The sequence below is a fragment of the Diceros bicornis genome, chromosome 7 (assembly GCF_020826845.1).
Source record: "Diceros bicornis minor isolate mBicDic1 chromosome 7, mDicBic1.mat.cur, whole genome shotgun sequence".
NCBI lineage: Eukaryota > Metazoa > Chordata > Mammalia > Perissodactyla > Rhinocerotidae > Diceros > Diceros bicornis.
Window position 1 is genome coordinate 55542008 of NC_080746.1, and position 15529 is coordinate 55557536.

A 15529-nucleotide genomic window follows, 5' to 3' on the forward strand; every position below is an offset into this window, starting at 1 on the left:
AAGAGCAAAAGCCAGGGGGGCAGGGACATGTCAGAAAGTCGCTGCATATCAGGCCCTACCCTTTCCTTAGGACACTGTCTGCCTGTTTCCCACTCACCCCCCACTTCCCCCACTTAGGCCCATTTCAAGCATCTTCTTTTCACTGCCTCTCTCCCAGTGTAGCCCCTTGGCTGAACAGGGACTGAGTGGTTCTTGGGAGGCTCTAAGACACCCCTTTCCTCCCAAGGGTTCCCTAGGAAAGGAACAGCCAGGGAACCACCAGCCTGGAGGCTCCCATCCCTACACATCTGAGCAAGGCCTGTGCATAAGACTCGCAAGTGCTTGGATCAGGAGCCAGCCAACCCTGGTTCAAATCCAGCCCAGTGACTTTCGCCAATAACAGTCGCTCCCTTTTTAAAAAGCATCTACTCTAGGACAGACATTTCACTAGGTGTTTCCTCCATATTTTTTATTTAATCCCCTCCACTCCCCATGATTGACCCTATCTTACAAACGGGGAGCCTGAGGCTCCCGGACAGGAAGCAACAGCAAGTCGTCAAGAGCCTGGGACTCGAACCCACCTAGGCCCCAGATTCTGCTGTTGCCTAGGAGCGGAGGAGGGAGGAGCAGCCAGAGCAGAGGGAGGAGGGGAAAAAGAGACGGCGAGCTCCCGGCAGCGCGCGCTGACGACAGCAGGTGATTTTTTTTTGCAGCGCGCTTTCTCTCGGCATCTTTCCTGGATTTTTTTTTTCCTGCTGAGCGGCAGAAAAGGGTGGGGCCGCTTCCCTGCAGTAGAGACGGCGGCAGCAGCGGCTGCAGCATCATTAGGAGCAGCGGCGGCGGCAGCAATGCTCCGTCTCCGCTGGAGGTGATCGCCTCCAAGCCCTGCTAGGTGGCCGGCTGCGACGGGACGCCAGCGGGAAGGAGAATAGAGCTTCGTCCACGGACTCTGCGGCCACACTGCCTGGCCCTGCCTCTGCGCCATGGCTTAAGCCCGCAGCCACCTCGCCTCGCGTCGCCTCGCTCGGCCGGGGTCTGCGCGCCGCCGCAGCCGCAGAGAGGGGCGCGTCCCAGACGCCCTCGCCTGGGGACTTGGAGACGCGGTGTCTCTTACCCTTCGGTGCCCACAGCAGACTGCGCTCCCAAGACCTTCGCAGGCGGCTCCCGGAGGCATTTGCAGCCGGTAATTGAGGGACTTAATAGACTTTATTTAGTGATAGCTTTCCCGGCCCGACCTTCCCTGTGCTCTCTGAGGGAGGAAGGCGAGGTAGCTCAGGCCACCAAAGTGAAAACGGTGGGAAACAGATTGGCTGGTCGAGGGCCAGGGGACTGAAGGAAGATTAGAGACTTGCTTTAGAACCACAGAAAGAAAGAGCTAGCAGCTAGCATCATGGCGTGGCCGTGCATCACACGGGCCTGCTGTATTGCTCGCTTCTGGAACCAGCTGGATAAGGCAGACATCGCCGTGCCGCTGGTTTTCACCAAGTACTCGGAGGCCACCGAGCACCCGGGGGCCCCGCCGCAGCCGCCACCGCCGCAACAGCAGCCGGCACAGCCGGCGCACGCGCCCCCCTCGGCGCGCGCGGTCGCCATAGAGACGCAGCCGGCCCAGGGCGAGTTGGATGCAGTTGCCCGGGCAACAGGGCCGGCGCCTGGGCCTAGCGGGGAACGTGAGGCGGCGGCCGCCCCAGGCCGGAGCGTGCCGGGCCTGGGCCCGGGCTCTGGCTCCACGTCCGGCGCGGGTCCCGCGGACTCGGTGATGCGGCAGGACTACCGCGCCTGGAAGGTGCAGCGGCCCGAGCCGAGCTGCCGGCCGCGCAGCGAGTACCAGCCTTCCGACGCGCCCTTCGAGCGCGAGACCCAGTACCAGAAGGACTTCCGCGCCTGGCCGCTGCCGCGCCGCGGGGACCACCCGTGGATCCCTAAGCCCGTGCAGATCGCCACGTCCTCCCAGGCGTCGGCGCCCATTCTCGGGGCGCCCAAGCGCCGGCCGCAGAGCCAGGAGCGCTGGCCGGTGCAGGGCCCCGCTGAGGCCCTGGAGCAGGAGGCGGCCCCTGGAGGAGCAGGTGGCCTTGCGGCCGGAAAGGCTTCCGGTGCGGAGGAGCGCGACACACGCAGGAAGCCCGGGCCCGCCTGGATGCTGCGTCGCGCCGAGGGGCTGGGACTCGAGCAGTCGCCGCTGCCCGCAGCCCAGGCCCAAGTCCAGGCCGCAGGCCCCGAGGGTGGCAAGGGGCGTGCAGTGGCGGACGCCCTCAACAGGCAGATCCGCGAGGAGGTGGCGAGTGCAGTGAGCAGCTCCTACAGGTGAGACGCGGGCCGCAGCTCACGCGATGGGGCTGGCCACCCTTACCCTCTCCCACAGACTGCCCAGGGCTCCTTGTCCCCATCACAGGCTTCACACTCAGTCTTCCGCTTCCATCCCAGATCACACCCTCGCCCCAGCCCCATCCCCGACAACCTCCCATGGCCGACTTCTCTTTTGCTCTTTCGCCTGTGAAAGCTGTATTATCCACCCCAGCTGGCCCAGGTCTTTCATTTTACCGCTTCAGCCACCTTTCCCCCATTCCCGCCCCACCTCAAATCCCTGCCTGCTCAACAGAGACTCTTTGCAATGTCTTCACAGGCTGTGCTTCCATTCTGCCCCACCCAACTCACCATCTGCGTTAGCCTGGATGCTGCCCCTTGCTGGCTCAGCTGCCGCCCTAGGGCCTTGGTGTCTTCCGGCAGGGCCCCAGAAAGAAGAGTGACCTCTCCGCCTCCTCCCTAGCCCAGTTCGCTTGGCTTTTCATTCTCCCCTCTCCTCTCTCAGTCCCTGGGAGACACCCAAGCACCACACCCTTTTCTAGATTCCCTGCAGGAGCCTTATAGATCATCCTCCTCCTTCAACCACTCAGGCTTGGAAGTCAGATTCCTTATGCTTCTTACTAGCTCTGACACATTGGGCAAGTTTCTTAACCTTTCTGGGCCTCAGGTTCTTATCTGTAAGATGTGATCGATAATAGATTCTTCTCTTAGAATTGTTCACCCATTTGTCGATTTAATATTAAATATTCAACATATTTTTGAGCGCTGTGCTAGACATCGTGAAGATGAAATGAGATGATTCAGGAGAATTGTGCCTGGCACGTAGTAGGTGATTAGTACGTCTTCGTTCCCTTCGGACCTTCTACATGTTGCCTCATTATTCTGATTTCCACTTCCTGGATACCTCCAGCCTTCTCCTCTATTGATGCATCTCTTTTCTCCTTCCCTTCTTGTTTTCCAGATGTGTTTCTCCTTCTCTTACCACCAAGAACCTCCTCTTTAGCACATTTAAATCCCTTGTAAATAAATGCCTTTTAGCAAGAGCATATTCATTCTCTGTCTCTTTCTCTCTCTCTCTCTCTATCCTTCTAGAATTCTCCCTCTGCTGAAGCCTCCAGCCTGCTTTCTCATCCTTCATCCATCCAGTATATATTTCTGAATGCTTAGCTTTCAGTCCTGCCCTTATGTTTCAAACCATATCAATCAGCTAACAGATCTCAGATGACTCTGAACATGTACATTGGGCTTGGGGTCTCTGGGGAAGCAGATGGACATGATGAATAACTGGGCTAGAGGTGTTCAAAACGTGGCCTATGGGGCCCTTCATCAATGCCACAGCCAATTGCCTTTTTCCTGCAGGAGGGTGTGGCCCGGAGGACTGCAGAGTTAGTGTCTTTTGCCAAGACCCTATATGTAGCCTCATGTCACAGTGATGTCCTTCTCCAGTGAACATGACAAACACTCCCCGATATGCTGAGGAAGGAATGGCATAGATAGACATCCTCTCTTGTTAAGACAAAATCTGCCCCCCACCTGAGATTTTAACTCTGGAAAGCGTTTCCCAATGAGAGGCAGCAGCTAATCAATTGGCCCCTACTCCTTCTTCCTGAATTCCACCTCCCACTTGGCATTTCTGCCTTGGTTTATTGTTATCATGACCACACTGGTCCCCCAGGAATACACCACTTTCTTTTAAAGCTCTGGGTCAGGCAAGAGCACAGATCCTTTTCCTTGGTTCCTGGCAATGAGGAGGTGGAATTTTCACAGTATCTTTATGCTGCTACCAAGGGAGGATCAAAAAGAAAAGAAAGGAAGCAAACAAGCAAGAAGCATAAAAAACAAAGCCAAGATATAGTTTTGTGATTCTGCCCTAGCTTTCTTGTTATCCAGGCCCTACTTCGTTCCCAAGAACCCTAAGGTTGGCCCAACCTCACAGACTCCTGGCCTGGCCTCTTCATCTTCCTACTCCCATTCTATTACCCTGTGGCAGGTGGACCCTGACCACCTACCAGCAGAATCTACCTCTCCTCACCTCCATACAGTCAATGCCAATCCAGGAGATCTCAAATCTCCTTTGGTGAGCCTACTCAATTTATGTATCCAAGTTGGTAGGACTTGCTTTGTCCATGGATGATTGGCCAGACAGTCCAGGAATAACCCACCCTTCAGATACAACTCACTCCAAATATTTTGGGTTGTACCTTTGTTATATATAGCCTCTTCCCCCCAAACAACGCTTTGTGCAGTAAGCATGTTCTGCTTTACAGTTAGAATCACACACGTACTACAAGTGATTGGGTTAAATGGGGGGAGGCTATGCTCTTGCAGCTGATGAGAATGATTATTTTTAGTGGCTCTCAGAACTCCATCAACCTGTCAAGAAAAAATCTCTGAGTACCTCAAAAAAATTTTTTTCTAATTTGGGTCTTCTGTAAAATTTAATTATGGATATGACTTTGGGGCCAGCAATTCCATTTTGCTGTATAATCAGAAGGGTTTTGAAACATTAAGAGAATGAGTGTTGCTAAGAGACATCAATTTCTTTGATGGACAATTTAAGTGCATGCCAAATTTGATGTGAAATTTAACATTATTTTTGTTCCAGAAGAAAAATTAACCATTAATAGGGAAATGCACTTTGGGTGAAAGTAGATACGAAGAAATAAGATAATCAATTAATCAAATATATTATAAAGAAAAATGCCTGGAAATTATAGGCTTATCTGGAACGTTGATTTTCCTTCTCTATTGTCTCACATTCTTTTCCTTGCTATGATTCTAAATATCTCCTGAATTTAAGTATGCCCCATATCTGCTGTAGATGAGCCTTATAGGCCTTAGAAGCCAAGTTGGGCTCCATTTCAATGATAATTTGATTTACAAACCCTTTTCTTCTGCCACTCTACATAAATCATGGTGATTTACACTATGGTGACTGGTTTATCTCATGGGCTTTCCAAATGACATCTGTTACATGACATCAGTGTGAGCAGTTTGCTTAAATAGAGAAAGGACACATAATCCATCAGCTTAATGTATTGATATATGTAAAAATGTAAAATATTCTTTCAGCATCCGGAGTCATACACATGCTAATTGGTTTTCCCTACAATATACAGTCAGTAGATAACATCAAATGTCCTTTGACACTGTGGCTTTGAGAAACCTTCCTTTTTCAACAGTTCATCTAATTCATGACCTATTCACACTAGCCTGGGATTTTTGCATTCAAGTGGTATCTGAGGTATCTCTAGAATTATTCACAATCATGAAGTTGATTAATTTTTAATATATTCATATTACATAGATGATATTATAAAATTGAGGAGCATGTCTTTGTTATCATTTTTAATATTAAGTATGAATTTCACTGGGCAGCCATTTGTGACTTTAGAGCTAGCATTCTCAATTAGAAAATAGATGAGTCATAGGGAGGGGATTAAAATTCCTCCCTCAGTCAACCCCATTGCCCTAGCCCTCAGTTAATAGGGATAGATGGGGTAGCAGGTGCTCCCCATAGAAATGCTAATGAGAAACTTTTCCTGGAAGAAATCAGCTGAGGCACCAGGAGGTAGAATTAATAAACCAGAGGTAAAATATTTGAAAAATGAGAGCAGTAACAAGGAAATCAGACAGAAAAGGGGCCTTTAATATCTTCTGTACACTCTTCCGTGAAGGTTAGAGAAAGGTCGGACTTGGCTTATGCTGTGCAGAACTGCCCTCTGCCTATAGGGCAACTGCACATTTCCCTAATTTCTTCCTGGGTAGGTCCCAGCAATTTCAAGACCAATCTCAGATACTGAAGCTTCAACGATGCCTTCCTAGGTCTTGCCATTCAGAATTAATTTTTCTTTTATTTCGTTTTTACATTCTGTACACTTCTCATTGTCTGCTTGACTGTAAGATACTGTGTCTGTATCTGCCTCCCTCATCAGATCGTGAACACTTGAAGGGAAGGGCTGTGTTTTGTTCATCCCTATACCTCTCACAGTGCAACATTATGCCTAGGTGCCATATGGGTATGTTGAATCCAATGGAATTTTTAGAGTTTGATGAAAATTTTATTCACCTACATATCGATTCATTTCATTCAGTCTCATTTAGTTGAATTTATTCAGAAAATGACCACCAAGTGTCTGCTTTTTATCAGACAGGATACTGGGGACAGAAAATGAATAAGTTATAACCCTTATGTAAGGAAATGTCATCCTTAATCAAGATAAGTCCAAATCCTACTAGGTTAGCACTAGAAGTAAATGTTCAAATGGGGAGGGGCACAGATCTGACTCTAGGTGCACCCTCATCCAGGGCAGTGGTCCTCAGCCTCACCTGCACATTGGAATCACTGGAGAACATTAAAAATGCTGATGCATAGGGGCCTTGCCCAGAAATTCTGATTTAATTGGTCTGGGCTGTGGCCTAGGATCTGAATTTTTAAAAACTGTCCCAGGTAATTCTTCTGTGCAATTCAGGTTATGACCTACTTCCCTAAGGCAAAGCTTTCAAAATTTAGTACACAGAAGAATCACCGGGAGAGCTTTCCAAAATGCAGGTTCCTGGGCCTCATCCTCAGATCCTGATTCAGCAGGTTTAAAATGGAGCCTTAGAATTTACATTTTAACAAGCACTCAGGTATTTTGATGCAGGTGAGCTTCAGGCTTTACTTGGGAAACACTACTTGAAGAGATTTGCTATCTTTAAGGTATTGAGTTTTCCCATATACAAACATGGTATCACTTGCCATCTATTTAAGTCTTTTATGTCCTTCGCTTACATTTTGTACTTTTCTCCACAAAAATCATACACACACACATAATAGTTTTTAAGTTTTATTTTTCTGTATTTAAGACTTTAGTAATCTAACTGGATTTTAACTTTATGTATGAAATGAGATAGGGAATCTAATTTTCTTTTTTCCAGTATGGAAAGTCATTTATCTCAATACCTTTTTTAAAAGTTCAACTTTTTCGCACTAATATCCCCATTAATCTCTCCTCTGTCACATACGGGTCGCATATGCTTGGATATATTTCTGGGCTTTCTGTTCTGTTCCGTTAGTCTGAGCTAATGCCACACTATCATTTTCTTTTCTAAGCTATTTTTAATTGTTCTTCCTATTCTGAAGAGTATATTTTATTACATTTTCTAATTTGTTATCACTCATATGCATTAACTTTTTATATGTTAATCTTTGCATTCAGCAAACTTATCACACTCTAATTACAGTTAGACAAAACTCTACAGTTTTGTCTGTGGAGTCCCTTGGACTGTCTGTGAAGACACTATATGTTTTTAGCAAAAACCAATTTATTGTCTTCGTTTTTAATATTTAAATATCTTGTGTTTTTGTGTGTGTGTTGCTGCATTGGTTAGGACATCCGGTGTGGTTTTTGATAGGAGGTGATAACAGGCATCTTTGTCTTGGGACTTGGGAATGCTTCTAAAGTTTTATCATTCTGTAGGAGGTTTGCTCTGTGTTTTTATGAGATAGCTTCACATCAGGATAAGAGACTTTTCTTTATCCTAGTTTACTAGGGGTTTCTAAAAATGTAGAAGTGTGTTAAATTTTATTGAATGCTTTTTCTACATCAACTGGGATGATCATATGGTTTTTCTTTTTTAACTTGTTAATAGATTTTTCTGCTAGTAAATCGTCTTTGCATTCCTGAGATAAACCTTGCTTAGAAAAAAATATATTTTATGATGCTGAATTTGGTTTGCTATTTTTTATTTGAAATGTTTGCATACAGATTCATAAGTGAAATTAGTCTACAATTTTTTCCTTTTTTATATTGGTCTTGTACAATATTGGGATCAAGGTTATGTCTATAAAATTAGGTAGGTAAATTTCCCTCCTTTTCAGTTATTTGGGACAATTTATATAACAAAAACTGCTCCTTAAATATCTAATAAGATTCTCCTGTAAAGCTTTTTGTGCCTGGTATAGGCACATAGGTAGATAGATTATTTTTTTACTACCAATTTGATGTCTTCAATAGTGATTCATTTGTTGAGATTTTGTATTTCTTCTTGAGTCAATTTTAGTAATATTTTTCTGGAAAATTTTACATTTCTTCTAATTTTTATTACATTTCTTCTAATATAAAATTGATTATAGCATTATCTTGTCAATTTAAAAATAATCTCTACTCATCTTTAGTTATGTCCCCTTTTCATACCTAATATGAATTCGTGCCTTCTATCTTTTTTTATGGTTAGTCTTATTGAGGTTTATTTAGGTTTTTAGTCTTTTCAAGTAATCAAATTTGGTTTTGTTGATCATCTCTTTTTTCAGTAAATTTTGCTCTTATTTACTATTCCTTTTCTTTTTATGCTCTGAGAGGAAGGTGTAGGCCGAGCTAGGAACAGCCTGTATCCCTAGCTTGGGAGTTTGGATTTTCTTATAAAAAAATAGTCACTGAAGGAATCTAAGCAGGGGAACAACATAATTTGATTGAAATTTTATAAAGTTCCCACTGGTTGGCTGACCTGGGTTAGGTTTGAGAAAGGGAGGCCAATAAGGAGGCTGTTGAAATAATCCAGAGAGAATGATAAAGCCTGGACTGGGGTGTGGGATTGGAGATTTATAACATAGGATAGATGCAAAACAACAGATCTTAATGACCAATTGAGATGCATGGGAGAGGATGATCCAGGGTGACTCTTGTGTTTCCGGTTTGGGTAACTGGTATTGGTGCTAGTCACTGGGACAGGCTTTTATTTAGACTTCTATAATGAATATAGAGGAGAAAAAAGTCAGCAGTGAAAGTTGAGCTTTTTTAGTTATCTAGAATTTGTCTAGACCTGTCTATGAGATATCTGACAAGAAGTGTTCAAGGGGCAGTTGAGTCAATGGATCTGACGCATAGGAGAGAGATCTGGGCTGTAAATACAGATTTGAAAGACCCCGTGGAAGTTATAAAAGTAACCGGGGGAGGTAAAATCCTCCCTGGAGAGGGTGTAGAGAAAATTAGCCATCAGAGAATGGAGGCCTGAGGAATACAAGTATTTTGGGGTACTGACAGCAGAAGGAATAACTATGAAAAAGACAAAGAAGGAGTGATTGGAGGGGAGGGAAGAAAACCAGGAGAGAGGCCTACTATGGAGACCACGTTGATTACCTAACTCAGCAATGCCTTATGCCTATTTGTAAATTTTTCCTGAGGAATTACTGTGTGCAAAGCATTTTGCTATATCATTGGTTGACTTTGTGCAGTTAACTCTCCGAGATAGTGTTGACTGAGACTAACCTACAAAGAGGAGAGGAGATAAAATGCACACAGTTAATTCTTGGTTGCTCTCCTAGGAAAAAATAGCATCAATGCATATACGAAATTAAAGAAAAAGTCAAGCTAGTGATAGTTCTAAATCTGTAGTTACTAAGAATCGCTCAATGTCCCAGACCCAGAACTAAAATAATCCAACAAATGTCCACTAGGATTAAGGAGCCATCTCTATAATCAATGCAGCTTTGACTTTACAAATTATGTCAGTTGTGTAAATGTAGACAGGTGAGCTTCTAATTCTCTACTAAATGAAGAAAACTGCAAGATGGGCCTCAAGTGGCAAACTAAAAATTTCTTGATGTTCACTGAAGATGCTAGATTTCACCATTAGAAATAATAATAGTAGCTAATTGAGTGCCTACTATGTGCCTGGCAGACTGTTAGAAACCTTGGATGCATTTTCTCCTGTAATCTTTATAGTGGACCTGCAGAAATGGTACGGTTATTTCCCTGATAGAACTTAGGACCCACCAGGTCCCTTGTCTGCCTTTAGGTTTTAAGGCTGTCGAAGGCACAGACTTTGTCTGCTAGTCTTTCTCTTCACTGGGCACTTTCTCCATGTTATATTTACATGTATAGTTTCAACTCAGTTCAATCCAGTAAACATTGCATAGTGTCTATTATATATCAGGCTAAGTTGTTAGGATGACATGTTTATTAGGCAGAGACAAGTGTGCTGAAAAGTTATAGGTGCCCTGATAAAAAGTCTGTGCGGGGTACGGTGGGGCACAGAGGAGAAGAGGGGTTAAATCTACTTGATTTGAAGATTATCAGAGAGAGGGTTCAGTAGAGAAGGGACTGGGAGGCTGAATATTCAAAGACGAGTGGGCATTAAATAGGGAAGGGATCAATTTGAGTAAAAGTACAGGAAGAGCAGTTGTAAACAGTTCTGTGTAGGTAGAACTTAGAGGTCTCCTTGGGTGAGGATAGAATGGTGAGAGGTAGACCGGGTAGGTAGCCTGGGGCCAGATCTCTTATCCTATAAGCAAAGAGAAGAAGGATTAAGTTTGGATTTTAGAAAAGGTGACTTTGACAGCAGTGGGAAGGATGGATTGGAGGGGATTAGGCTGGGAGCATGGGATCCAGGGAGGAAGCTGTAGTCTAGGTGAGAGATGATGAAGACCTCCAGCAGGAAAGGATGTAAATAAGCACTGATGGTGTAGAATAAAATACTGTAGTGGCTGATTGAAAGTAGGCAGAAAGAGAAAGGGAAGAGTCTAGGATGTTTCCCAGGTTTCATGCTTTGGATGTCTGGGGAAACAGTCATTCAGTGAGCTAGACAGCACGGTTTTGGACAAGTTGAATATGAAGTGTCTTTGAAAGGTCTACATGGAGATGTTCAGTTGAAAATGCAAATAGAAACCCACACTGATTGTAAGGGTGTAAATTGGTACAATCACTTTATGAAACTCTTTAGCATTATCTATTCAAGTTAAACACGTTTCCTCTATGACCCAGCAGTTGTACCCTTGAGTACATACTTAATAGAAACAGTGCAGAAGACTTGTATAAGAATGTGTATAGCAGCCTCATTAATAATAGTTAAAAGGTGAGAACAACCCAAATGTCCATCAACAATAGGAGAGATAAATTGTGGTATAGTCTTACAGAGGAATATCATATAGCAGGGTGTGGTAGGCAGACTAATGCTCCCCTCCCCACCCAAAGATATCCACACCTTAATTTCTGGAAACTGTGAATATGTTATATTACAAAGCAAAAGGGACTTTGCATATGCCATTAAGTTAAGGATCTCGAGGTGGGGTGAGTATCCTGGATTATCTGGATGGACCCACTGTAATCACAGAGGTCCTTATAAGTGAAAGAGCCCGTGTCAGAGTGATAAGTCTACTTGATTTGAAGGCAATGTGATAAAGACTTGGTCAACCATTGTTGGCTTTGAAGATGGAAAGGGGACACGAGCCAAAGCATGAAAGCCGCCTCTAAGAAGCTGGAAAAGGCAAGGCAATGGGTTCTCCCCTAGAGCCTTCAGAAGCAGTGCCTTGCTTCTGCTGACACCTTGATTCTAGACAGTGAGACCCATTTCAGACTTCTTAACTACAGAATTATAAGATAATGCATTTGTTTTAAGCCATTCAGTTTGTGGTAATTTATTACAGCAGCTGTAGAAAACTAATACACAGGATTTCTCAATATTGGCACTATTGACATTTTGGACCAGATAATTCTTTGTGGTGAGGGGCTGTCCAGTGCACTGTAGGATGTTCGGCAGCATCCCTGGCCTCGATCTACTCAATGCCAGCAACATTCCCCACCACGCCCCCCCAGAGTTGTGACAATCAAAAATGTTTCCAGACATTGCCAAAAGCCCCCTGCTGGGGGGTAGTATAAAATTTCCCCTTGTTGAGAACCACTGTTATATAGCAATGAAAAAGAAAATTACTACAATACTCAATAATATAGAGAGATCTCACAGACATAATGGTGAGTGAAAGAAACCAAAGATAAGGGCACTTACTGAACGATTCCATTTATATGAATTTCAAAACCAGGCAGAAGTAATTGATGGGGATGGAAGTCAAATAGTGGTGATCTCTGGGGGTGGGGTGGGCAATTGGCTGAGAAGGAGCACGAGGGAACCTTCTGAGATGTTGGAAATGTTCTTTATGTTGATCCTGGTGGTTGTTATCTGGGTCTATACATACGAACAATTAAGATTTATGGGCTTTATTCTATGTATTTCGTACCTCAACAAAAAATAAAAACCGAATTACAAACTAAGTAAATGGAGATATAGGTTTAATGCTCAGGAGAAAGGGCAGAACAGAAAAGAAAGATCTGGACATCAAGCTGTCAGTGAGGACCAAACTCATAGGCGTCAGGGTGGGTGGGGAATAAAGAGGGTGAGAAGAAGAGAACGCTGAGGCCAGAGCCCAGCAAGCACCGACATATCAGAGATGGGCAGAAGAAGAGTCAGTCAAGGATGACTGTGTGTCGTCCCTGTCTGAGAGTGAGAGCATAGGCCCCACTGTTGTCCCAACCTCCCACCTCCCCTGCCTCTGGCCTCACGTGTTACCTGCAGGAGCCACCCCGTGCGTGTATTATGTAAGAGTACTCCTCTCTATCCTCCCTCGTCAGAGCATAGTCCATTGTCAATATGTATTTGTTCTCAAACTGAATGAAGAGCCTTTTGCAGGACCAAGCCTGGCGTAATCTCTTTTGGTGGGAAACTTGGGCCCAGGCCTCAAGCCACAAAACCCACCAGAAGTGCCTCCCTGAAGCAGTCTCCTCCACTGTATTGTTCTCTGTGGTCACTGTCTGTTTTGTGTGGTGACCTCAAAAAGTTGGCCCAGCTGTGGCATATCCTAGAGTGCATTTTTACAACCTTCTTAGCCCCTGCAAATTGTTCTCTATTAAACCATAGTAATAGGTGAAAGACAGACAATGGCAGATTGCAAAAGAGCAGCATATTAGGGAGAACAGAGACACCGTTGGGTTGCAGCCTCATTTGCTGAGTGCTTACTCAGTGCCAATTGCTATAACATACATTTTTATTTATACTTCCTAATGACCTTTTAAGGTCAACATCTCTATCTTTAAAGATGAAGAATAGAGTCAGGGAGGTCTGGGGACTGAGGTCACACGGCTCGTCAGTGGCTGAGCTGGCTCAGGAACCTGGTTCTCCTCATTCCCGCTTACAGCCGTGTCTTGCTTGTGCAGCTCATGCAGACCCCTGCCGTGTCCCCCCAGTTCGACATGCCATTCCTGGGAGGGCTGCTGTGTCCCCCCAACCTTCATGCTCTCTTTTTGGCCCCCACTTTCCTAAGCCCGTGCCATCCTCTTTCACCAACCTGTTTCAGCAGTGGAGAGGGTTGGGTGGTCTCACTACTCCTTGTCCTGAACTCTCCATGGATCCCCTTCCTCCCCTTGGCCTGCAGTCCAGGCCTTCCAGGATCTGACCTATCTGGTGCTTCCAGCATTTTTGCCCTCTGCTCCTGCCACACACCTGATGCTTTTTCCTGGGAGTTCTCAGTTCTGGTTCTGAGAATCACGGAGGCCCCAGCAGGTGATCTAGACAGATTACGGCCTGAGCTGGGCCTTGACAAGCCCCACGTGTAACTGCTGCTGGATTTTGCTCACAATTTTCCCTCCTGTCCTCCTCTCATCTTCTTTCTAAATCCTTCCTATCCTTCAGGGCTTTCAGTCGTTGTGAAAGAGGCTTATACTATAAAAGCAGGGAATTAGGTTGGATTTGTTTGATCATAATATCATGATAATAATGCCGTGGGCTTAATATTATTTTTATTCCAAGTTCAATGCAGCATCTAAGAGCATGCAAAGCTGGGGCTATGGGCTATGAGGACTTGAGGTGCAGAGCACAGGGTCCCTGCTTGCAGAGGATTGCCATCTTGTGAGGGAGATAACAGGGATGGCAAGTATCTAAAGTACCAGGCAGGTCCTGGTGTGGGTTAGAATCCGGGGCCAGGGTTCTCTAGGGCTACAAGAAGGTCTGGTTAATTCTGTTGGAAGATTCGTGCAAGGGGTTGTGTGACTCCTGGGAGATGTCCTGGTGTCCTGTGAAGGATTTGGTGACCATTAAAACTGGGTTTGAATCATGTTGCTATAATTTAAAATCTCTGTAACCTTGGGAAAGCTTCATCTTTCTCATCAGTGAAATGGGAATAATTACACAGTGGTGACTTCATAGAGTCATGAGGAAGATGGAGGGAGATAATGCTTGTTCACAGTGCATGCCTGTCACAGTTTAGTGCTGGCAGCTTTTATTATCATCATTGAGAGAGTGGAATAGAGTGGGTTACCAATGAAAGTCTTTCATTTATTCATTCAGCAAACATCTGTCACATCTTTTATCAGGCACTGTGCTAGGACCTGGGATACAGAAATGAATTACATGTAGTACCTGTCCTAAAAGAGCTCCTGGTCTAGTGAGAGAAACACATGTTAAGAAAACTGTAGTAGTGGTAGTAAGTGCAATAGTAGAAATGTGCACAGGTATTGAGGGGGTGTAGAGGAAAGAGAGGTCTGACTCAGTCTGAATCAGGGGCCACTTCCTGGAGGAGGTGTACCTGTGCAGTGTGTCAAAAGCATGGGGTTAGTTTCATTGGGAAGGCAAAATGTTAGGACCTATATATTCCTTCCTAGAGGTCTTTAACAATGAGATAAGAATGAAGAAGGCTATTTGAGAGTACAGTACTTACTAGTAAGTCTAGCTTTATTTGGAGCTTTTGGGTTAAATTCTACTCACCACTTATTAACTGTATGACTTTGGGAAAGTTACTTAACTTCTTTTCTCTGATCTTGTTTCCTTGTTGGTAAACAGAACCATTAATAACTACTTTGCAAAGTTATTGAAAGATTTAACATGCCATTAAGTCTTGATTCTCTTACCTGTCTTATTTACCATTGCATCTCAGCACCAAGCTTAGTCCATGGTATTTAGAAGATGTAAACAAATGAATGGATGATGTATGTACAGCACTTAGCATCGTGCCTAGCCCATAGTAAGCACTCAATGCATGGCAACTATCCTCATCATCATTATCCCCAGTGGATTGAGTACCACTTGGCTAATAGAAAGACATACTTTTGCTCTTCTGTGGACACACATTCTGAATTTCTGGGAAAAGAACCATGAAAAGATTTTCTATGAATATTTTTCAGTCCAGCAAGCATCTCTGAGTCACTATGTTATAACCTATCTGTGAAAATATGCATTGTGTAGAGAGGTTGGGCTCTTAATTCTGTATACGCGGAAACATTGCATGCATAAAACAAGAAACATAAAATTAGAATCTTAATGAAAGCAATTAGAAAAGAATGATTGTTAAGAGTTTAAATTTGCTCTGAAAATGAATTTGGAGATGTTTCTATGCTTAAGTAAAGTGATGTTACCTAATTTTTACCCAGGTCTGGATTTTTAACTAGCTAGGTGCCACCAGTCAGAGAAGGGGTAGATTGTGTGCAATCCCTGGGTAGAA

At 44.5% G+C, this 15529-nt stretch overlaps 1 protein-coding gene across 1 annotated transcript in view; it reads left to right on the plus strand.

Moving 5' to 3' along the window:
- Positions 1-832: 832 nt before the first annotated feature.
- The window catches only part of MAP6 (microtubule associated protein 6), a 75950-nt gene continuing 61253 nt past the window's right edge, over positions 833-15529 (plus strand). Inside the window, exon 1 of the mRNA XM_058545584.1 lies at positions 833-2283. Coding sequence (XP_058401567.1) covers positions 1370-2283 — 914 coding nt within the window. The 5' untranslated portion in view covers positions 833-1369. The remainder of the gene's footprint in view (positions 2284-15529) is intronic.